Source organism: Octopus sinensis, linkage group LG1, assembly GCF_006345805.1.
Source record: "Octopus sinensis linkage group LG1, ASM634580v1, whole genome shotgun sequence".
Taxonomy (NCBI): Eukaryota; Metazoa; Mollusca; class Cephalopoda; order Octopoda; family Octopodidae; genus Octopus; species Octopus sinensis.
Window position 1 is genome coordinate 56,096,112 of NC_042997.1, and position 26,830 is coordinate 56,122,941.

Genomic DNA, 26,830 nt, shown 5'->3' on the forward strand with positions numbered 1-26,830 from the left:
AAAAATATAATTTAAAAAAACAAAACAATGCACTTTGTCTGGAATTCCAAATATACAAAATTTATTTATATATATATATATATATATATATTATATATATATATATATATATATATGAATAAAAAAATGGAGTTAACATGTATATACATATATATGTATATACATGTATACACACACACACATATACATATGTATATATACATATATATGTGTATATATACATATGTATATGTATATATACATATATATATGTATATATACATATGTATATGTATATATACACATATATATGTATATATACATATGTATATGTATATATACATATATATATGTATATATACATATACATATGTATATATACATATGTATATGTATATATACATATGTATATGTATATATACACATACTCTTTTTACTCTTTTAGTTGTTTCAGTCATTTGACTGCGGCCATGCTGGAGCACCACCTTTAGTCGAGCAAATCGACCCCAGAACTTATTCTTTGTAAGCCCAGTACTTATTCTATCGGTCTCTTTTGCCGAACCGCTAAGTGACGGGGACGTAAACACACCAGCATCGGTTGTTAGGCAATGCTAGGGGGACAAACACAGACACACAAACACATATATATATATATACATATATACGACAGGCTTCTTTCAGTTTCCGTCTACCATATACATATGTACATGTGTGTGTGTATACATGTATATACAAATATATGTGTATACATGTGTTTTGTCAAACAGTGGTGAGGAACTGACACACATGCATGTGCACTCACACACACACACACACATATATGACAGGCTTCTTTCAGTTTCCACTTTCCAAATCCTGAATGTGTTGGTGAGATCCAGACTATGATTGACAACGATCCTTCCAAGTCAGTCAGGTCCATCACCAACCAGAGATATGGGAGCGTCTGAATTTCTTATCAGGTAGGTGGTGCATGAAGACATTCGATAGTCCTTATACAAGATGAGAAAGGGCCAATTTGTATCCCAAGCCATCAATGACAACAGGAAAGACTGTTACAAAACTTTTGAACAAACTCAAGCATCCTCTCCAACCAACTATGCTTTGGTTGTTCTCAGATAAGAAAAAATTTCTGCCAGGATCAAATGGTGAACATACAGAATAACTGTTGGCTTGGTGTGTCCCCAAAACATGTACCAAGAGTGATAAAAATCAAATATCATGTCAACATCATGGTGTTTGGAGTGATCACAAGTGATGGCAACTTTATGCCTCTGTTCATCTTCCCACATGACCTCCAACTCAACACGGAGGCCTACATCGAGTGCCTGGAGGAGATAGTACTGCCCTGGGTCGAGAGAGTGGCTGTTGGAAGACTCTATGTCTGACAACAGGACTCTGCACCATGCCGCACAAGCAGGAGAACCCAGTCGTGACTGTTGAACAATTTCTGCAACCACGCCAACTTCTAACATCTGGCCACCTAACTCCCCAGACTGCAACTCTGCTTGATTATTATGAGTGGGACGCAGTTGAGTGAGAGACCAACAAAACTCTTTGTGAGACCATAGATGAGCTAAAGGCAAGGATTATGGCAGTATTCACCAAGGAGACCATCCAGAAGAGTTGCAGAAGATTCCGAAGTCGTCTGGAGGTTGTGGTTGAAGCCAATGGTGATTTTATTGAATAAATTTACTCTTTAGTATTTCATGGTATTTTTATGTAATTTTGGTAAAATGAGATGTCAGTGTTATTTTCATTTTTGCATAATTTAGATGACAATTTATTCACAGCACTTTGTGTGTTTATATATATATATATACACACACACATTTCTGTTTTGTGTCAGTGGATACAACAGAAATTGATAAATCTCTTGTATGGTTCTAATGGTGTAGTAAGGAGAAATGATAAATGTATTATTATTACTATTAGTACTGAAATTTGATCTCAGAATATAAAGTTGGAAGAAATGCTACGATTCTTTCTGAAATGTTCCCAAACCAGGAAAAATGCTTAGCAGCCTTTCATCCTTCTGGGGTCCAGAAAGAAAGTACCAGTTGAGCACTGTAATCAATGTATTTGACATACTCCTTCCCCAGAACTTGTTGGCCTTGTGCCAAAATTTGAGACCATTATCATTATTTTTATAGTAGTCTTTCACTGCACTACTGAGCACAGTTCCTTGTGCCTTGGGTATGTGCTGTGCTTTGTTTTAATGTTGTTATTTTCGTTGTATTGAAAATGCTTTATGTAGGATGTGCGTGGTACCTAGTAGGGCCATTCTATGTATATTATATACGTTCATAAGACCTGGTGTTTTGGTCATGCATTTGTCTGTATGCTTTTTAATCATCCTTAATGCACCTACTATCATAGGGATTGTTTCTGCTTTTAGGCTCTACATTTAGGTTATCTCTATTTACAGATCTTTGAACTTTGAGTTTCTCCATTTCTTTTACAGATATATTATCATCTGTTGGGATTGATATATCAATTAGAAGACATTTTTTTCTTGATGGTCTCTCACAATGATATCTGGTCTATTAAGCCTAAGGCAACAAACTCGTAGAATCTTTAGCATGTCAGACAAAATAGTTTGTAGCATTTCTTCTAGCTATTTATTTTCCAAGTTCAAATCTTACCAATGTCAATTTTGCCTGTTAATTTTTAGAGATCAATAAAGTAAAGTGTAAGTTAAGTACTGGGATCAGTTGAAACACAGGTTCAAGTTCAGCTAATGTCAACTTTGCTTTTGTCCTTTCAAGGTTGATAGAATAAATACCAATTGAGCACTGTGGTCAATATAATTGACTAAACTCTTCCCCTTGAAATAATACTGACCCTTGAAATTTAAAACCATTATTATTAGGTATCTGGACCATAATACAGGAATTTAAGCTTGGCTATCTAGAGAACCATGTGCATGCCAATAATGCCTTTCTCATAATTGAATTTGTTGAAGAATTAAAGAAATTCCAAACATGGAGTTTGGCTAGCTGAATCAAAAAGAGTAAAAAATTTCAAATTTTAGGTGAAAAATATATTCTTTTATTTGTTTCAGTCATTTGACTGTGGCCATGCTGGAGTACTGCCTTTAGTTGAACAAATCGACCCCAGGACTTATTCTTTGTAAGCCTAGTACTTATTCTATCAGTTCCTTTTTCGCCAAACTGCTAAGTTATGGGAACATAAACACACCAACATTGATTGTCAAGCGATGGTGGGGGGACAAACACAGACACACACACACACACATATATATATATACGGGCTTCTTTTCAGTTTCCATTTACTAAATCCACTCACAAGGCTTTGTTCAGCCCAAGGCTATAGTAGAAGACACTTGCCCAAGGTGCCATGCAGTGGGACTGACCCCAGAGCCATGCAGTTGGTAAGCAAGCTACTTACCACACAGCCACTTCTGTATCTGTATAAATATTTAGAAATAGCTTGATCAAAATGAAACGTGCAAAAGAAAAAACAAGATACATTACATTAAAATAATTTTCTGTGTGTGATGTATGTGTGTGTGTGTGTGTGTGTAGCCTTTCTCTTGTTATGGGTCCATATTTCTAACAGAAATTTGTATATAAAATTATGAATTACATAAACACACCATGCCTTCATCAGCAGTTGAGAGAGAGAATGTTATAGGTGTTAGTACATACCAACATTTACCACAATATTTTATAACCTTTATAACCTTTAGAATCTAACAAGACTAGCTGAAAATTTGAGAGAACTCAACTACTGTCTCTTAACCCTATGTGTCCAGAATCAAACATTAGTAATCGAATACAGATGGATGCTATGCAAATATTAATGATTTTATTGATATAAAAGAGATATTTCTTCATATACGATTTTTAGCTTTCCTTTTAGTATAGTTCCTATAGCAGGATGCCCTTTCTGATGCCAACCACATTACAGAGTGCAATACATACATTTTATTATGATATGGTGAATGACAGTACTTCCAAGTTCAGTTCCTGCAACTTGAGTAGCATTCTTTGTGCAATGTGAGGTTGAGCATTGTCTTGCAAAAAAATTGACCTGTCTCTATTAACCAGTTTTGGTTGTTTAATTGCAAATTCACTCATCATTTTATCTAATTGGTTGATGTATAGATCTGCTGTAATTGACTTACCAGGTTTCATGAAGCTGTAGTGGATAACACCAGCACTGGATAACCAAACAAACACCATTAACTTTTTTTGGTGAATATTCTTCTTTGGATTATGTTTTGGCACATTGTCTGTATCCAACCACCATGCAGAACACTTGCTATTATTGAAAAGAATTCATTTTCCATCACATGTAGCAATACAATGCAAAAATGGTTTGCTTTTATGCTATGACAGGAATGAACAGCAAGTTTCAAGATGACATGACATTTGATGCACCTTCAGGTCGCGTGGTGCCCACTTGTCCAGTTTCTTTATCTTGCCTATTTGCTTCAGATGGTCCAATACAGTTGGAATTGAAACATAAAACCTTGCTGCTAACTCATGTGTAGTTGAGATGTATCTGCTTCCAGTACAGTTTTCAGCTTTTCATTATCCACCTTGGTCTACCACGGGGCTGATTTTCAAGAATAAAGTCACTAAACTGGAACTTCTCAAACCACCAATGTATAGTGCGCTCATTTGCCACATCTTCACCAAACACCTCATTGATGTTTTAAGCTGTCTGTAATGCATTGGTTCCACAACAGTACTCATATTCATAAACAACACAAATTTTTTATCTATCCATGGGTTCACAAAAATTAATTTACAAGAGAAAACTCACAATATAATCAGACTCCATGAATTGCATTTTGAAAAGTGATAATGTAACTCTTCAATGTTGTAAAACAAGGAATTGTCAGGATAAAACATTAGAGTTAACAACTGCATAAGAAAATCAGACATTTCGTTCTAAATGACCTGATATGTATACACTTTTATTAATGCTGCAAAATCTTCACAAAACTCTTCTCAGAGTTTCATGTTTCCATTCGTCACAACTGTCCAATGAACGGGAATGTGAAACTGAGTAACAGCTTTGTGAACATTTTGCAACTTTAATAAAAGCATATTACTTTACCTTAGATATTCAAGTACTATTTTTTCCATCTAGTTTTGCATTTATGTGCTTACTTGTGTGTGTGTATATATATATATATATATATATATATATGAGTGAGAGAGAGAGAGAAATAGGTGCAGCCATGGTGGTATTGTTAAGAACTTCACTTCACATCCATGTGGTCTCATTTAACCCCAAAGGGAAGTGTATTGAGTGTTTTCTGCTATAGACCTGGGTTGACAAATTACTTCATGAATGAATTTGATAAGCTTCTCTATGTATGTATGTGTGTATGTGTACGAGTGCATGTTTGTGTGTGTGTTGCTATTCTATGCTTGTTACTGTTTGAGTGAAATGATGGTGATTTTACATTACATGTTGATGTGACTGGTCACACTGTGCTATCAAAGATCTCTGGAATAAAAAAAAAAGATTTCCTTACTTCAAAAACAGGCAAGAGTTGGAAACAAGAAGTGTATCTGACTGTAAAACCCTGCCGCAAATAAAGTCCTTGTCCAGGCTATGATATCATGGAAAAATGAACATTAAATGAGCAAATGAAAAAATATATGAAAGTTTAAACTATGGGGTATCTGTTATTGTACATATATTATATTACATATTTGCCTATTTGATATTTTTGTACTAATGAAGACATTATGTTCACACATACATATTCATATCTATATAAATAGAGAGAGAGGGCGGGGGAATAAATAATATTTTTAGCATACAGTAACTTTCGTACAGTGCAAAGACTGAGGTTTGCAAATATGTGTCTAAGAGAAAAGGCTTATATATATGTAATGTAACTATTTATCATATAATGATTTTGGCTGGAATACTTTTTTTAAGATACCTTAGATATTTTGTCTTTGGCAACTCATCTCCAACAGAACTGATTTAAAGAAGAAAAAATATTTTTATTGGTTTAGATATCTCCATAATAATCATAGATTTTTTTTTCCATAGCAGAAACGAAAACTGGTTTACTGAATACATCTGACACATTGAGATATTTGAGTCAATAAAGATAGAAATAAAATACAGAGATGCTTGAATATTCATGAATAAACAGATGTATCAATTGCTAGAATTGTATACTGATTGTTGGGAGTATGTAGTTGTAAAAATTTATGAAATCTTTGAATTCCCTTTGCTGCCAAAGCAGCAGTTTAGCTCATCATCAGAGCAATTTTGCTATCTGCAATGACTCAGCTATGGCAAATTGGACTAGAAAATGCACCAGTGCTTCTATATAAACCAGATCTTCTACTTTTGAATTCATAAGTTGTCAGAGTGAAATGTCATTAAGAAATATGTAAAAATCTGATTAATCTACTGCAGAAAACCTGTTACCATCATCTATATTCTACTGGAAACCAGATTCTTACAATAAATCTCTTGTGGCAGTGCTGGATTGTGATTTCACATGGGGGCGTTAATACAGGCTGCTATTGCATATGAATTGAGAACAAAATGCCAGCAGTAAAATAACAATGTAAACTGTTTGCTCACTTGTGCTAAACTGTGTTAAAATCTTACAGTTTTACTCTCCTGCTGCTGCTTTGTTTTACATAGAATTTAATAATACTTTAAAAGATAAGATTTACATTTTTGATAAACATTTCTTTTGAATATTCTGTGAAAATTACACATTATCACTTGCATCATTCAATATTGTTATCAAAATAGTAGAGCCCATGGAAGCACAAAATGTATAGATAAATTCTGGATTTAACCCTTTTGTTACCAACCCAGCTGAAACTGGTTCAGGCTCTGAGTACAAATGTCTTGTTTTCACAAGTTTTGAATTAAAATCTTCCACCAAACCTTAGTCACAATTTATGTTCCTAACACTAGCTGAATGATAACTAAGTTACTTTACTAAATTCTTTGTTATGTTTAAAGTAATTGAAAGAAACACAGAGCATCTTAAAATAAATACAGTAACGAAAGGGTTAAAGTATATGTAAAACAGGCAGCGATTTGAAACTTGCTAACAAAATATGTTTCAAGAATTCTGGAAAAAGGGGATAAATTACATTTTTCATTAACAGCTTTGCCTTTTCTGATAATGGCTGTATTCTATGTCACTTCTGTTTAAGCAACTAAGGGATTATAAATATGTACTCAGTATTTTCACTTAATATCTTTGGACATATAATATTGTATGTACATTGAAAACATTCTACTGTAGAAAGAAATAAGCTACACATAATCTCCTGGTTGTGTTAAGTCCAAATAAGAGAACAAATATGATGGTCTGGCAATTTAAGGCTTCAGTTATCCCCGAATATATGGAAATGGATATGCGAATGCTTAAGCCAATGGGTGCCAGCATAAAAAGTTGGACATGGTGGTGATAGCGGTGGTCAAAGGAAAGTAAAGCTAAGAAATACCTAAAAAGGAAATATTTAGAATTGGGTCAAAATATCGAGATGAACTAAAAGGAATAGAACATAACAAACTTCAACCAGGTACAATAATTCGTCGTCATCATCATCATATGAAAGTGATAGAACTTTTTTCATGTAGGTGATGTACATTTTCACTATATGCTTTTATTTTAAAGATCATATATCCCATACCTATTCTACTTAATACAACAGAGTTGATATGATGTGATGTGATATGTACAGAGCTAAAACAGATACTTAACGGTTTCCAGTTTAGTACTTTCATTGTCAGTTTATAAATATCAAATTAATCCTTTATTATCTTTAAAGCTTTATAAAATAATATTTTTCATAAACCTACAATGGCTGCAGATCATTTAAATTAGTTTCTCTATCCTACTAAACATCAACTCTTATGACAAATGACTGAGGATAGGCATTTTTCTCTTCAACCAAGCCCTTCTTAACGTCTTGAAAAAATTACTACTCTCCAATCAATATTCTGAAAGGTGGGTGAGAGTAGCAAGATTGACCTTCATGTATAGGCCTTTTCTAATATACACCTGTAGATTAGAGAATACTGCTGGGAGAAGGATCCTACTCTTTGTCCTCTGGGTAATCCTAGATCAGTGGATTCTTTGATAGGCCCCTATCAGGATTTCTCACTTCATTCCTTTTCTATATTGGTGTTTTCTATGCCTATGACATACACGTGTATGTACTTACATATGTACATATGCATACATGTGTGTGTGTGTGTGTGTATATATACATATATATACATAATTGATTCTGTAAAACTCTCCCGACATTTCCGTAATTTGCCCTTGTCAATGTCCTCATGTCTGCTACTTTTGTAGCAAATAAAAATTTATTAATAGTAATGGCAATGATGAATAAGCATTTTACTAAATATGAAACATTATTGAAGTTCACTATTTATTTTCTGACTTAAAATTTCAAGGAGGTCAAATTTGTCTTCCATCAGTTCAATAAATCATAATTACCTTCCATACCAAATTTAATTTTACATTAAACAGAAAAAAAAAAAATTATTGCATTTAGATTTCACTTTATGAATTGGTTGTATTCATAAATTGACTATGAGAGCATAGGCTAAGTGAATTTATAACTGGAATGTTATAGAATATGTATGTAAGAAATAAGTAGAGAAAATTTGATGGAGCAGATCTTAACAATGCTCTATAGATGATGTAGGTAGTGCTGATTGTGCCAGAATATATGTATGTACACCTATCAATTTTTTTTCTTCTTTTTCACATGAAATTCTGATATAATATATGCTGTCTGAAACTTATGAGTAAACAAAGTCAGCCTATGTGAAAAATCCAAAATTTCTTTCTGCTCCCTCCAAAAAGTTTTTTCATAACAAATTCTAATATAACCAGAGTCTACATCATCTGATAAGTATTTGTAGGAAATTTCATTGAAAAATACCTGTTTTTCTGAATGATATCAAAAAACAAAATCAAGGTGAGTATGCACTTGTGTAGGTATGCCTTAGGCCATTTTTGTTTTGTAGCTTAAGGTTATTAGATATTTTTTTTTTTAACATGAGGCTCAGGATTAATTTATCCAAGTGTCACTGGGTTTCTTGTAATTTATCTGCTACCAACTAAACAATTGTTTCTTTGAAGTAGTTACAGAATCTGTGTTCAGGGCTTGAAAGCAGCAATGATACTGAGTGTAAAAATAAAATTCAATTGTTTGAGCTTCAAGGAAGAAGAGACATGAAAGACAAGAATTCTCACAAAAATTTGTATAATTGAATAAAAATAAGATCTACTAAGGCATATACCAATGTTTTATTAATTGTTGTAAGAATGTTTTTCTTTACTATTTTTCTGCTATTTATAAGTATCATGGTAAATGCACAAATAGTACAGAAATTTTTTGATTTTTGTCTGAAACATGATTTAGTTTAGTGTTTGCTTCTAAAATATATTAACTTTGTTAATTTGTTACTTCCAGGAAAATAAAATGCTTTTATGAAACCTATATGTATATAAGTGACATAAACATCAAGGTGGGTCAGAAAATAATGCAAATAAAAATTGCATTACTTTCTAACTCACCCTTGTATATACATATACATGTGTAGTGCAACTCAGTCACTGATGTGAACTGTTTTTAGTTAAAGCTATGGCTTTAAATCTGCCCAGGGTTATCTCTCTTTGGTATTTCCCATTGAGATAGACTAAAGAGCTAGGAATGCATGTCTGGGAATCCAGTATAGGGAAGCACTGGACAGATATGGTTTAGGTTGATCTCAGCGGTCTTGGAGAGACTGCACATACCACAGGTACAGTCTCTTCTTCTATGTCAGACTAATAAAAAAAAAAATAATGTTGTATCTTTCCATTTAGCACTTTGAGCCGATGAGGTTGCCTCCACAACAAGCTTGGGCAACGTTTTTTTGAGAAGCAGGCCACATAAGACATAGCTTGTCATCAGGTTGGCTACATTACTAAAAAAATTCAAGGAAATTTTCCATTAAGTTTGTCATTTAGAAAATCCTGTGACTCCTCTATATGGTAGCTCCAGTTACTAGAAATAGCAGCCAAATCTCCCTCAAATTTGGCTACTATTTCTAGCAGATGGAGCTATCATGTAGGAAAGGACATAATTAACTAATATAACCGTACATAGATTTAAAAAGACAGGATAGATGGTTGGTCCTGGTTGAAATGCCTTTGATCATAGATCTGCTCATTCAGAGCTCACTGGAGCTAAACAGCAACTGATAACACAATTAAAACAGTGTATAGCATAGTGTTGCAATAGTGACTGATCAAAGATGTTGCTAAATGACAAATAGTAATTATACTCGTGACTAATTAAGCATAGCTGATTAGTAATACAATGCATCTCTGCTATGGAATGGTGTAAACTCCTGGAAAACCATGTCTGTGTTTGTTTCTTTGTTCATTTTTTTTGTTGTTGCTGGTTTTTTGTTTTTTTTTGTTTTTTTGGTGGGGGGTTATTTTTCATGCTGGTTAGTTTGATGTCAGTCCTGATTGAACAAGCCTATGGCCTAAAAAGTTCCAGCCATGACCATCCTTTTTTTTTTTATCTCTCGGACAACATTACTGAGTGCAACTATTTTTAAGACAGTAGGATATGATTTGAGGGAATCCTGCTGCTTTTTCTAGCAGGCTTAATGGCTGCATGTAGGCATACTTTTTTCTTTGGTTGAGATGAGTATCACTCTCACACTCTCTTAGTTCACCATTCTTGCTCTGTATTATCACATGAAAAACCAAAAACCTAGTTTTCAGCAACTAAATTGTATTTAATCTTTTTTTTTTTATGTATAGTAATATAGGGTTGACCTTTGAACACTTCAAATTTGGGAATCTGTAGCAGGGGGGGATTGTTGATAGAAACAGTTACTCAGAGAGAGGAATACATGAAACACAAAATGAGCCACTTAGGGGTCTCCTTTAAGTGACTCCTCAACCTGCTAAAAATAGCAGTTGAATCTACCTCAAATTACATCCTAAAAAGAGAACACATTGTGTAATGTAGTCCACTAACGGCCATCGCTGAAATGGCTTCAAGCATTTGATCACTGGCATGTTTAACTCCTTTTTTTTTAAACCATATTCCTATTGAAATTTATTGTCATTGTCTCTTTACTCTTTACTCTTTTACTTGTTTCAGTCATTTGACTGTGGCCCTACTGGAGCACTGCCTTTAGTTGAGCAAATCGACCCCAGGACTTATTCTTTGTAAGCCTAGTACTTATTCTATCGGTCTCCTTTGCCGAACTGCTAAGTTACGGGTACGTAAACACACCAGCATCAGTTGTCAAGCGATGTTGGAGGGACAAACATATACACACATATATATATACGAAGGGATTCTTTCAGTTTCCTTCTACCAAATCCACTCACAAGGCTTTGGTCAACCCAAGGCTATAGTAGAAGACACTTGCCCAAGGTGCCATGCAGTGGGACTGAACCTGGAACCATGTGGTTGGCAAACAAGCTACTTACCACACAGCGACTCCTACGCCTATTGTGTGAATTAATTTTGAAAATAAAGAAGAATTTCTGGAAATAACTTTGCCATTGTTAGGAATTTTGATAGAAGGTTTTAATTTAAATCACTTTAAAAACAGGAAATTTGTGTAATAGAACTAAAGCCAATCTTTGGCAGGTTTGTATCAGGAGGGTTAAGTAGAACTAATCAGGTGCTAAACAACAGCAACACAGCAATCTTGATGACATTCACACCAAGGTATAAATCAGATAGTTCAACCTTTAGGAAGTAGTAGTAGTAGTCATAAGCAATCTTTGACAATAGAGAAATAGAGGTTTTACATTCAGTTATTTGGCTTTATACTTTCGTATAACACATGTCATCTTTCTATTTTTTACAGAGAGGTTTAGAATAGTTTAAAGATAAAAATGATGAAGTATTCAGTAAGTTGGTTTAAGACGAATTTTTTTCTTAAATACAAATATAGTCAGTTGTAAATCAACCAAACCACTAACCTGATATTGTAAACGTCCCAATCATTTTGGAGGTAATTTATCCGCATAGTAATATTGGTTTCAAATTTTGGCACCAGGCCAGCAATTTTAGGGAAGGGTTAAGTCAATTACATCTACTCCAGTGTTCAACTGGCACTTATTTTATTGACCCCCCAAAAAAATGAAAAGCAAAGTCAACTTCGGCATGATTTGAACTCAGAATGTAAAGATGGACAAAATGCTGCTAAGCATTTGGCCTGCATTGCTAACAATTCTGCCAACTCGCCACCTTAATCTATAAGGTAATATTGATTATTAGGACCCATAGCTAAATTTTTAGATGTATTATGTATGTACAGTTACAAGGCATACTTTTACTGTTTCTTATAACATTCTTTCTTTCTCTCTTGCTCTCTCTCTATTTACATTAACTCTTCACTACCTGCTTTTGCTGTGAATACATCTCCCCCTTCTCTCTCTCCCTCTTATTCTCTGATGTGTGTGTGAGTATGTGTGTGCTATAATTTTAATCAAAGGATTAAGAAGACCATTATGCAAGTAATCAGTATGTATTAAATTGGAATTTATGCATCATTTTATGTCTTTTTTTTCCATACTAGTATGAGTTGGACTTAACCAAACATATGCATGCACACACACACACACACAGATGCATATAAAGTATGTGTGTTTCTGTATATGTGTGTGGTTATGTGTATGTTTAAATATATATATATATATAATATATATATATATATTATATATATATATATAGCTAGGTAGGTAGATAGACAGATAGATTTGTGTGCTTGTTTATGCATATATATATATATATATATGTATGTATATATATATATATATATAATATATATATATATATTATATATATATATATATATATATATATTTAGCTAGGTAGGTAGATAGGCACATAGATATGTGTGCTTGTATATGCATATATATATATGTGTGTGTTTATATGTATATATATGAATGTGTCTATATACACATGCACACACACAAGCTGTCAAGATAGATTTTCTCATGGAATTTTAGTTTTGGATTCTCGTGTGCAACTAACACCTTCACAATTACTGTTTTATGAGTATCTTTTTCCAGTTTTGGTTTTTGTCTATTTTATTATTTTATTATTATCATCATTATTATTGTTGTTGTTGTTGTTATTATTGTATTCTAATCATTATATGTATTCTCAATGCCATAAATAGTCTATGACTACAATGCCATATATTCATAATGTCCCAATGCATTGCCCACATTTTAGTGTATTACATTAGGTTCTGCGTGCTAATTAAAATTCGTGCTGAGAGGCATATAGGTGCATTGGGATTTTGTTATGCCCATAAGACTTGCTTAAAACTGAGCTATTCGTGCAGTAAAAATTTGGAAATTTCTATCATTCCCTGTGGTCCCTTCTCCCTAATTTGATTTTGTCTTTGATCGCTAAAAGTTTAATGAGATTCTCCATAAAAAGTGAATCCACAATCTTGAGAACTTGTACACTCCCCTAGCAATGACTAGGAAGAGATAATTTTCTCACTTTCAGCATGTTCTTGAAAAAATTTTTTTTTACATTCATTTTACATTTACTTTGAGTTTTCCATGCTTCTTTTATTGTAATTGTTGCTGCTGCTTGTCTTTTTCCCCATGTAGATGTTATTTTCTCTTCTACTTCTTTTAGTAGTAGTTGTTATCTAAAATGGATAGGAGAAACTAGACTGCATACTATTACCTTAAAGCAGCTTGAAATAATAAATCACTTGCATATCTACAAACACAACTGTTATTTACATGAGATTGTTGTCATAAAATTGGTGTTAATATTGTGTTCTTACATTCTTGGGTAGTGGTTCTGAAGCAGTGCAGAATGGCACACTGGTGCACCACAAGGGGTGCCTTGTCATGCTGTAGATTTTTTTCTTTTTTTTTTTTTGCAAATATAATTTAAAGCTTTAGAAAATTCATACCAATGCCTAAGTGTCTTGAAAAATATGTTATATACAAGTTTGATTAATGATTATACACAAGTATGATAAATAAAACCAAAGAAAGCAAAACTTTTCAATATTTTCCCTAAATTTTAAATGTTAAAATATAGGATTGTTTTAAATTCTTTATACATGGTGCAACCATAATTTTTTATTTGATTTCCACTGCCTCACAAGGTCAAAAAGATTATAAACAACTGTTCTAGGCCAATGCTTTTTGTATTTCATATCTCTCTCTCTCTATATATATATATATGATTTCAACAAATGGCTCTTCCTTTGGTCATTAGTTAGTTATGTCCCAAGACAATCATTTAGAAGCATTTGTGATTTTATGAGATATTTCTATAATTCTGATGGTCACATCTTCCTTTCTTACTTGTTTCTATAAATGATTTACTTTCCATCTAGATTTAAGAGATTTCATCATACTTCTTGAACCAACAAATAATTGTACATGTATTTTTATGTGTATATGATTACATACTTACTTATGTATGCACGCTCATTTGTCATAAGTTGATAAAATAAATACCTATAAGAATGTTTCTTTGTCAGACTATAGTTTTCCTTATTTCATTTGGTATTCTCTCCAATTATATTTCTGAGTTAGACCAGACACTGAATTGAACATGTTATTTTACCAACCTGGTCTCCAGTTTAGCAATGTGATTACAAAAGTTACTTTTACTTGTACTAAGACATATATGGAAATTATCACAACAGCCAAGATTTACTTTCCATATGGACAAATTGTCAGAAAATCCAAAACAAAAATTACCAGCCCCACCTCTGCACACACTACCAACACATCTCCACCCCCATCTTTTTCTCTCTTTCTTTCCTTCCTTTTCTAACTGGAGTATGTTTATCTTACAAATTATTTGGTTAGTTATTTGGCAGTGTTGGTGCCTTGAAAAAAGCATCCAATGCACTCTGTAAACTGGTTGGCTTCAGGAAGGGTATCTAACTGTAGAAACTATGCCAAAGCAGACAATAGAATTTGACACATTCCTCTGGATTGCCAGCCTCCTGTCAAACCCTACGCCCATGCTGGCATATGAAAAAACAGTTAAATTATTATATTCTTTTATTCTTTTATTTGTTTCTGTCATTCGATTGTGGCCATGCTGGAGTACTGCCTTTAGAGCACACACACACATATATATAATATATATATATATATATATATATAATGCAATTTAAAGTTTAAAATATCAACTCAAAGATTCTACATAACTCAACATTATTTATATGAGTTACTTATTTACTTTGTATTGTGAAAGATCTGAGTTAGTTAAGAATTCAATTCTGTAAAAGGTTAAATCAAAATATTGATGTTTTTTTAAAAACTTGTCCTCAGATCAATGTACAGAGAGACTACAGATAAATAAATTACTGTGTATTACAGGTATCTTGCCAACATGGAAATCAGATGTAAAATGATGATTGTCATTATTTTTATGAGATGAATTTATAACAATGTTTTTGTCCTCCACAACTAAACTGCAACAGTATAGGCTCATATATATATAAAAAAAAGATCATCCATGATATACTGGGATTAATTTCTCTGTATTCTCTCCTAATAAAAATTATATATATATATATATATATATATATATATATATATATATATATATATATATATACACACATAATAGCGCCACCATGACTGGCTTCTGTGCCGGTGGCACGTAATACGCACCAACCGATCATGGCCACTGCCAACCTCCCCTGGCACCTGTGCCGGTGGCACGTAAAACGCACCCACTACACTCACGGAGTGGTTGGCATTAGGAAGGGCATCCAGCTGTAGAAACACTGCCAGATCAGACTGGAGCCTGGTGCAGCCTCCTGGCTTCCCAGGCCCCAGTCAAACCATCCAACCCGTGCTAGCAAGGAAAATGGACGTTAAACGATGATGATATATATAATGTGTGTGTGTGTGTAAAGATAGATAGGTAGATAGATTGATTGATTTTGATTTGTTGTTTTTATTTTTGTTTCTCTCTGTGTTTTCTGACAGTTTTTCCATGGTTGGAGGGTAAATCTTGATTGTTGTGGTAATTTCTATACATGTCTTACCATGAGTAAAAATAACTGCTTGTAACCACATTGCCAATATTTGGAAACTCACTCATTGAGTGGTAAGGTGTAAGTTAGCCATGTTAGTTTTGGCAGAAAGAGAATTAACTAGAAATAAGGTGGATCTTACATCTAAAATGAAAATTCTTTGAATAGCAAAAGCAGCTTCTCTTAGATTTTGTCCAATGCCCCGAGGGAAATTAAAGGTGCACAAATCTTCGTATGAGCAGTATTCAATTAATGGCCTGGCTTGAAACTTGTAAAAGGCAAGCAGGTGCTGAAAGTCAGAATAACATGCTTCTTTGGATTGGGGAAGAAAAAAAAAACAATTTCTTATCTGTAACCTCTACAACTAAGATATATTCTTGCTAGATAATATTTATTTGAGAATGTTACACCTGTTATATTGCCTGTAGAAGAGTAAGGGATAACTGGATAAAATGCTCAAAATAGTTGTATGAGAAATGATTAGAGCTGAACAAATTAGATAGATGCTTGTTCTTACGAAATTCATTGATTTATTGTTGGTTACTGTTGTACAGCCTTAAATAGACAGTGAGTGTTATCTAAGGCCATAGCCAAAGAGAGTTCTCTGAAATTATGCTGTCATTGCCAATTACTGCTATCCAAGGCTACAGCACTAGAGTCAATGAGGGCTGTCTGAGGTTTTAATGACATAGCCAATGAAGGCTGTAGCTATGCTGTCACAGCTAATGATTGCTAACTGCAGCTGTAATACTCTACCTAGTAAGGGTTATTTGTAACAATAATTTATTCATGTTTTTAAGTAAATCATTACAGCTTAAAAATATTCTGATTTTAATACATCATTATATTGTCATTTATCTTATGCCTGACATTATTTTAGATTAATTACTCATAACTTGACATTTAAACGGTTATATTTTCTGATATAAAATTAAGTTTTAAGTGCTGCACCTTCACACTAAACACAATAGGCATAATACATATATCCTGCAAAGTTTGAGTAAGTTACAGTTCTTTGGAAAGTTTATTTTAAATGGTCCCCACCAAAAATGAAATTAAAAACTGGAAATACTCTCTTTTACTCTTTCAGTCATTTGACTGCGGCCATGCTGGAGCACCGCCTTTAATCGAGCAACTCGACCCTGGGACTTATTCTTTTGTAAGCCCAGTACTTATTCTATCAGTCTCTTTTGCCGAACCGCTAAGTGACAGGGACGTAAACACACCAGCATCGGTTGTCAAGCAATGCTAGGGGGACAAACACAGACACACAAACACATACACACACATACATATATATATATATATATATACATATATACGACAGGCTTCTTTCAGTTTCCGTCAACCAAATCCACTCACAAGGCATTGTTCAGCCCGGGGCTATAGCAGAAGACACTTGCCCAAGATGCCACGCAGAGGGACTGAACCCGGAACCATGTGGTTGCTTAGCAAGCTACTTACCACACAGCCACTCCTGCGCCTAAATAGATATTTAGCTTTAAAAACTTCAATAAAAAAACTAGCGAATATATACTTTGATATATGCTCATCAGTTTGTGTTCTTACATTTACATAGATGTAAGCCAATAATTAACTAGAATGTTTAATACCTATATTATACCCATGTAAATACATCTCAAATTATCTTACTCTGCTGACAAAATCCTATGCAAAAATAGTGTCAGAGAAAGTTTAGCAACAAACAACATTCGGATGTTATAAGCATAGATAATAGTGGGAGTTTCTTGGAGCCATATAAATTGCAACCATAGAGTAATACCAAAAGAAAAGAAAAATGGTTTGCCAATAAAGATTAATTTACTCCATTTGATCTACAAAATGTATAGCCTCTGATACATGTTAATGATGCTTCAATTTCTGTTCAGTATCATCTTCAAACAATTTGAATAGCATTGTAAGTATCTTAGAAATCAAAGTTAGATTTTTGTCAACTTGGCAAACATCAGAATAAGTTACTTGTTTGTTTTGTTATGTTATTATGTCATTAGTTACATTCATGATTGTGATCCCAGAATTTTATTCACATAAAGCTACTCACAGAATGTGTAAGTAAGGAGGGAATGTGTTATGTGAATGCGTGCAGAAATGTAATGTCATGATATCAGGTGATGTAGTTACATCAGGTTACCAAAATATTTTTATAAATGCTCTTGTGACAATCCTGTTCATTGATCTCATATATAATGATCTTTTTTTTTTCTTCACATTTTCATTTCTATTTGTTTGCTCCATTGTACTAAAACCACCATTGACCATCAAAAACAAATTTCATATTCTACGTAAATTATTACTCTGCTCAGACTACATATGGCCAATGATGAGAAAAATTTAGATAGCTTATGAGACATATCAATTTTGATATTTTCTTTTCTCTATACACTTTATTAGTATATGTATTTGTGCCTTTAGTCTCAATCCCAATGATTATTTCCTTGAATCCATCATCCTAATATATAGCAAGATAAATTGTATCACTGTCATATATCATATATGTGATATACTGGTACAATATATCAGTTCTTAAATCTTCAATGTGAACATCAAACATCATTTACTAAACAGTAAATCAAACCAACATGGCTTTATAATTACAGTAACAATGTATATCAATTCAGCAGTTTTTAAAATCTTGTAGTTTTTACAATAACAAACTAAAGATAATAATCTCTGATTACAGAACAAAGATTTCAATGTTTATATTAGTTCTTCCTCCTAATATGTTATTGTTCTCACCTGTAATATATAAAACCTGTGCAGTCTGCTTAAATGTATTTGTTCTCTTTCTTCAAGCCAAGATATGTTAAATGGTTCACTGATTTAGTCAGGGACTATGGAATTACTGTGACTAACCAGATGTACTTTTTATACAAATTAGCATTAACGCCTTCAGACAATGATCTGTATATATATATATATATATATATGCTTGTTTGCATAGTGATTTCAATATTGCTCTTAATTGTTTATCTGATCAATTATCAATATAACTTACCTTTATTTACAGACTCACAATCCTTGGATGATGGAAAGCCTGAAAAAGTATCCCCAACTAACAGTGTCATATCTACAATGGCTGCTGATAGCACTGAAGATGATACAATGGGAGACTACACTTGCGAAATGTGTAGTGCCACATTTCACAGCTTAAACCAGTTTATGAACCACAGAAACTTTGAATGTCTAGGAGGTAGGTATTTCTCTACATTAATAAGATTGTATCATTAGAAATATAGTAAATGTAGACATTTGAATTGGATCCATTTTGTAAAATTATTAAATATTAAAACTATATTGCTCAAAATGAAAGCCTCGCATTGTTCGCTACAATTCTTATTAAAACTGCATCAAAAAATTTTTTTCACTATTCCACTTCCTGCTACTGAAAGAACATGTAGACAAAACAAATATTTTAATGTCTATACATACACACACACACACATATATATATACACACACACACACATATATATATATACACACACACACATATATGTATACACGCATTAACAAAATAACAAAATAATCTAATTATTACTGTTGTTGGCTTAGCAATAGAAAAATTCAAAAAATTTTTTAATCAAAACTCATCTAATTATTACAAATGAGCAAATGAAAATGGTTGCATCAAATTATAAGAGTATAGTCATGATAAACACACCTGGCTCATTCCATTAACAGCAGTTTAATATGACATGATGTGAAGGAAGTTCTAAATTTAAAAAGACAATTATTCTATGAGCAGTGTCATGATACACAACACACCAGGACCACTCCTTTACAGCTGTTAACCAAAGGAATGGTAGCCAGTTGTAAAAGCCCATCAAATACAATGAACAGAACCAACATATGTCAAAACATAATATACTGTTGATCTGTTCAATGCACTCCAGCATTAAACATATATATATGAAACCATGATGATGATGTTGATGAAGGCAATAACAACGATGACAAATTGTCGGATATTCTTGTTAGATCAATGAAAGGGCTACATAAGAAGTTTGGGGTCTCTGGTCAGTTGCAACTCCTAAAACTTAAGTCTTTTGGTTCATTCCTGTCACATTTCTGGAAATAACATCTGTTAATTACTCACCATGACTTCTTTAACTTCTGTCAGATTTCAGAGAGTAAAAAATATTTTGTCTGCCAGAATATTAAAATGACAATGTAGGTAAATGATGCTAAGTGTCTCAACTTACTATGGAAACTAGTTCTAGAATGAAGATTCGAAAGGAAATGTATCAGAGATAAAGTTTTTATTGTAATGACATCATAAGTGCATCACAGGATGTGATCTAACTTTACAAGAGTAAAGAATGCAATCTACAGATTCATAAAATGAATGTTATTGCTAAATATGAAAACACCTAGCGGGAAGTCTGTTGTAGTTCTGTGCAAATTATGACTTGCTGTCTTAGGATTATTAGTAGATTGTTATCTAATTGACTTAATTCAGGAAATATATTAGGATAGTAGTTATTGTGATGAACCCATGGAACTTTAAGTTAGTGGATGATTGTGATGACCAAATGCTAGCACTGGTATTGAGGTGTGTAAAAGAGATTACATATGAAATGCTCAAGAATATCTGTAAGGCTGTTATATGAATCTATCTGAAAATATGATGAAATACTTTATATGAAAGCTGAGAGTTAAATTGAAGATGCTGAAGTAAATGAAAATATAATTCTAATCTCTGTAAACTGATGAAACATTATCTAAGAGGATATGGATGTGCTCAATATTATCATCTCCCACAACAATGCTTTGATATTTATCTCAAAAGAAGGTAAAGATGACTCCAGTGGAATTTGAACCCATGGTTAATGTACTATTGAATTTTGTATAATTCAAGACATTCAGGTCACCAGCTCTTTGTAATAGTGTGAAACTGTACTCCTGTAGAACTGTTCAAACCATGCCAACATGGAAGACAGATGTTAACTGATGGAGATGATGGTGGTGGTGGCAGTAGCAGCAGCAGTGAGGAGGGATGGAGGGAGGAAGTAACAGAACTTTTAATTTGTGCATCAAAAAAATACAATCAAAAACTACTTGTTCTATAAAATAGTACTCTTTTACTTGTTTCAGTCATTTGACTGCAGCCATGCTGGAGCACTGCCTTTAGTAGAGCAATTCAACCCCAGGACTTATTCTTTGTAAGCCTAGTACTTATTCTATCAGTCTCTTTTGCCGAACCGCTAAGTTACAGTGACATAAACACACCAGCATCAGCTGTCAAGGGATGTTGGGGGGGAGAAACACAGACACACAAACATATATATATACATATATACGACGGGCTTCTTTCAGTTTCCATCTACCAAATCCACTCACAAGGCTTTGGTCGGCTCGAGGCTATAATAGAAGACACTTGCCCAAGGTGCCACGCAGTGGGACTGAACCCGGAACCATGTGGTTGGTAAGCAAGCTACTTACCACACAGCCACTCCTGCACCTAGTAGTGAAGCATTTTTTTTTTATATATACCAATTTCTCTAGTATGTATGGAGAATTTGGTCATAGCACAAGGAAAGAAGTAGGTGTTTTGTAATACATAGATAACATAGCAGTGAATGTGATGGTAATTGTAAGAGCGTTTCAAAACAAAGTTAGGTCTACAATACAGTTACTTGAAAGACAGTTTAGTGATACAGAAAATACTTCAGTGGTTGTACATTTACAGATAGGTACTGGTTTTGAATAGTATTGAAAATAGTAGGCAATTCCTCAGGGATGAAGCATGTGCTTGGAGTGAATGTTCATTTAGGCAACATGGTAGTGAAATAATAGCATTCTAGATCAAGCAATAAAAGATAAAAGTCAAGCTTGGAAAGTGTGGAAGAAAGATAGTTGCAGACAAGACAATTATATATGGCCTGTTGACACCATATTTGCTATTCATCTCTATGCTCCATTAACTCTTAATATCTGGCTAACTGATAGGTAACCAGTAAAATAATTAACTAACTTGTTTTCTGAAGTTTCATTATAGATAACTGCTTCATTTGTATCAGATGCATTCAGAAGTTTCACACCATTCTCATCTATAATAGTATGTTCAGAGATTCTATCTAGAACTTTTTAGCTAATGCCACTACTACTACTACTATTATTTCCTGACCAAAAGAATATACAACTATCCTGATTCTTTCCAATGATTAGTCTCAATATGCTTTCAATTTCTCTTCTCCGTTTATAGGCCTGATATCATCTACAGCACAAAAAGATTCTACAGGCAAAATTTCATATACTCCAATGTATACAACTAGATATCCAAATAGATATCCAAAGGCACTGTGTGCATTATATATGTGTGTGTATGTCTGTGTGTGTTTATACATACATATGCACACACATGCATAGATTATATACTCATTGTATTGATCAAAGTTGATTGTTACTTACTAACACATTGAATAGATTCAGAAGTAAAATGTGAAATCAACACAGGAACAGCAAAATGACACAGCATAAACTATGATTGAAATCATTTAAATATTAGACGGCCTAGCTGTGTATACTTACATTATCATTTCTCTCACTGATAGACTTTCCAGTGTTCAAATTTATATCAGCCTTTCTGTGTTATACATAAAATTATATTAGAGTAGTATAGTTTGCATGAATCATTATCTAGTATAGATAAATGATTATAAGTTTTTTAAAACCAAAACAATGCAAGTTATAAGAATTAATACAAGTTGATGCTTTATAATTTTGTTGTATATTTCAATATTTCGAGGTTACGATCCCCTCTTCAGAAAATCTCTTCAGAGAGATGGTGTGGTGAGATTATTTTTCTCTTCTGTAGTGTGTTTATATGAAGGGTTGGCAAGCCATCGAAAACACAAATGTACAAATTCAGCTGTCAACTACAGTTATGACCTAATTTATGACTGGTTTGTATGGCAGCTGCATATACTGTGTCCCTGACGAGGAACAGCATGCAGCTGTGTCTTTTCTGAGGAGCAGTTATCAAATCATGAAATGGTCCATCAGGAAACTCCCCACTCCTATTTTTTTCTGAATATGAGGAAGCTTTCTGTACTATACAAAGAGTGTGTTTACATTCCTATCACAGCTAGACTTCATAATATTTTTTTTAAATTTAGTAGTTTCTTTTGAAATGCTACGGAAAATCTTTGTGCATATGCAGTGTTGTGAGTACAAGAACATGTACTTCTGAAAGTTATGTTTTTTTTAATAACCCTCTATAATAGGTACAATAAGAAAAAAAAAGATAGGCATGTTCCTGCTATAACCATTCAGTCAATATATTGTTTACTTTATGCAAAATATATTATTTATCTTTTAATGTCTAAAATTTTCACTGCACCAACTACAATCTGTGATCTGCTCACTAACACAATTCCACTGCATCTAGTTTGTGGTGTGGTTGTTGGTTGGTATACCAAATGATAAATGTTTCAGTAAAGTTAACAGTCTTTGCATAGTTTTAAATGGTTAATATGTGTCTTCCGTGCTGCAATCATATTAGTTGCAACACACAATCTCAGATCAAATCACTAACCTGGCAAGTACGTCTCTGAAATATATTGTTTAATATAATGTTAAAATTGGAACAACTGAAAAGATTAGTCCCATGAAATCACTGCCATCAGTCTTCTGTAAAGATGTAAAAGAGATAATCTGGAGTATAAACACTGTCATTATGAAATATATCAAGTATATCATTTTATGTCCATATTCCAATAATGAAATTGTGTGCATATGTGTGTATATGCACAAACATATATCTGAATGTGTATGCAAATATACACACACATATACACATATATATCCCAGAACACACACATTTGAAAAGCTGAACAGCAAAAGCACTTACACACAATGTGAAAACTTCTTTCAGCAAAGTTTGTGGCATTCTGTTTTTTGAAAAAAATATTTTTAATGATTAATAACTTTTAAGAAAATCTTTCTTTACATAATGTGACTGTATCAAATATTTTTAAAGGCTCTCACCTTCACTTAAAAATTCACCAAAATCTCTAACAATGAAATTAGTATTAATATGATTACAGCAAGACATATTTCTTATCAGTTTCCTGGGTGGGTATGTATGTATGTATGTATGTATGTCTGTGCCGGTGGCACGTAAAAAGCACCCACTACACTCACGGAGTGGTTGGCGTTAGGAAGGACATCCAGCTGTAGAAACACTGCCAGATCAGACTGGAGCCTGGTGCAGCCTCCTGGCTTCCCAGACCCCGGTCGAACCGTCCAACCCATGCTAGCACGGAAAATGGACGTTAAACGATGATGATGTATGTATGTATGTCTGTGTATGCATGCATGTATGCATATTTATATATGGGATTCTTTTCTCAGTCATTATTCTGTCTCTTGGACCACATTGCCTTCTGTCACCATTCTATCCTCCTGGTCAATTTACCCACTACATTCATACACATCTCGGAATACTGAATATCTCTATTCATTCATACTTCTATCACATCCCTCTTATCATTTATCACTCGTCACTAACCTCTATTATCCTCCCATTATTTCTCACTCACCATACTTGGCTTGTTAATGAGACTAAAGAAAGAAATGGATTTCTCCTTTGCACTGCAACCAGTGTGTGCGTGTGTGATCAGCAGCAGTAACGTTTAATGTCTGTTTCCCATGCTGGCATGGGTTGGACAGTTGACAGGATCTGGCAAGCTAGTGTCAGCCTTGGCATGGTTTCTATGGTTAGTTGCCCTTCCTAGCACCTATATACGTGTGTGAAGGCAAGGATGTGTGGTTGAGAAGCTCACTTCCCAACCACATAGTTTTGGGTTCAGTCCCACTAAACAGCACTTTAGTGTCTTCTACTACAGACCCATGTAGGTAAGTTTGGTAAGTGGAAACAAAAAGAAACCTGTTATATATACATATGTTGTTTGTGTATTTGTGTTTGTGTGTTTCTTCTTCTCTTGACATTGTAAGATAGTTGTAAACGTCTGTTATCATCATACAAGTGGTGTTGTTTGTTCACAATCTGCCGCAAAAACATGACTTGCCATGCAGAAATATTGCCTTCCTTGGAAACAAGTGAAAGTTGACTGTATGAATAGCATCATTTGCCTCAATGAAGTTTGGCTAAATTTTTGCTTACATTTTGTATAGCAAAGTAGGTGAACAGGTTGCCAGTTTCCAAGAAATGCTGTTTTGAGATGTCAGAATGGTTCCCTGTGTTTCAGTGAAGTTTCAGATGTAATATGAGGATGAAAATGTGACACTTGAGGAGCATATTTAAGAAAGACTCTCACAAGAGTAAATGCTATTATAATAAGAATAAAAACTAGTCAGAGAAAAGAGTAACTTGATGTTGAATTGGGAATTAGAATTAATTTAAAGTTACCTGAATTTATATTCCTGGACAGGATTTGATATTGTGCTAATATTTTGTTTTCATTTTCTGATACTGTTAAAAAATAAACATATTTATTGTGTATATAAATTTTCCTGTTTAATTTCCACTGGACTTTAGGTCACTGTTGCTTTGATGCTGAAAGTTAAAACAAGTTTTACCAAGCACATAATTTCTTAACCTTTCGCAACACATTTTTACCTAACATATTTAAAATCATAGGCCTAACTTAATCAGTTTGGTTTGAAAGCTTTTATTCCATTTCTTTCTTAATTTTCTATCCAATGTCTTTAGAGAAATTTTATGTCCTCTCTCTCTCTCTCTCTCTCTCTCTCTCTCTCTCTCTCTCTCTCTCTCTCTCTCTCTCTCTCTCTCTCTCTCTCTCTCCACTCCCTCTCTCCCTTCCTTTTTCTTTGTAACTATTTATCTTCACCTCTTAACTGATATAAAGCAATATTAAACATGTTGGTTGCTACCAACTTATTTAATTGGAAAGAATCGTAGAAAGAAAAGAAGGTGATAAATAAGAAAGAGAAAAAAAAATAACTCCGAATACCGTTTGTTTTATCTTTAGTCAATGCACGTTAACAGCGTTATGGGTGTTCACTTACCATGAATATAAAAATGCTATGGGACCAAATTAGAGAATGTTAAAGTCAAGTACAGTGAACTATGAATATCAATGTAGCTATAAATATGGGTTGGTCTGATTAAGCTGGGTCCACATATGTCCCTTGCTCCTTTTTAATGACAACTGGGAGCCCCTGATTACGAATATTGTAATGCTAACTAAGAGATAGTATGGACTGTAACATAAATGCAAAAGCAAACCATTTCTTTAGTCTTTGTGCTTGTAATGCCTGCCTGGTGTACATTAAAAGTTGATATAAATGACAGTACACAGGAGACTGGCTCTAAGTTGGTTAGCTTTCACTTTTTATTCATAGAGATGTGCAAATATATTGCAACAAAATATGTGAAAGAAGTTGAAAATGAAAAAGAAAAAAAAAATAGTTATAATGCTTTGGCGAAAACTAATGTGACATATCTGTACTGCTGCTACGGAATTCATTTGGCCTCTGCCATAATCCTCCACATAACCAAGTCATGTATGTTATATTTTTCCTTAGATAGCAATTTGTTTCCACAGAAAGAAAAAAGGAAAAGAAATGAAAAGAGCCAGTCCAATGATTATATGTGTATCAGAACTTTAACACACATCTTTGATAATTCTGATAATGGTTGATAGTGTAAAGCACTTTCTCCTGACCTATGTAGTTCTCCTGAGGTATGTTTGGCATTTTTGGCATGTCAAATCTACCCTCTACAGGCAACAAGGAAATTGTTTCAGGCATCAAGCTTTTCTAAAAATTGCCCAGCGACTTATAAATCACC

The 26,830-nt window shown here is 33.5% G+C and overlaps 1 protein-coding gene across 2 annotated transcripts in view; it reads left to right on the forward strand.

Annotated features, from left to right (window-relative positions):
* Positions 1–26,830, forward strand: part of LOC115212031 (zinc finger protein 423-like) — a 154,443-nt gene that overhangs the window by 16,188 nt on the left and 111,425 nt on the right. The window contains exon 2 of one of the 2 annotated variants that reach the window (XM_029780835.2): positions 19,061–19,243. In XM_029780835.2, coding sequence (XP_029636695.1) covers positions 19,126–19,243 — 118 coding nt within the window. In that variant the 5' untranslated portion in view covers positions 19,061–19,125. Of the gene's footprint in view, positions 1–19,060; positions 19,244–26,830 lie in introns of those variants that run through there. The other variant, XM_029780843.2, reaches the window with a different exon arrangement.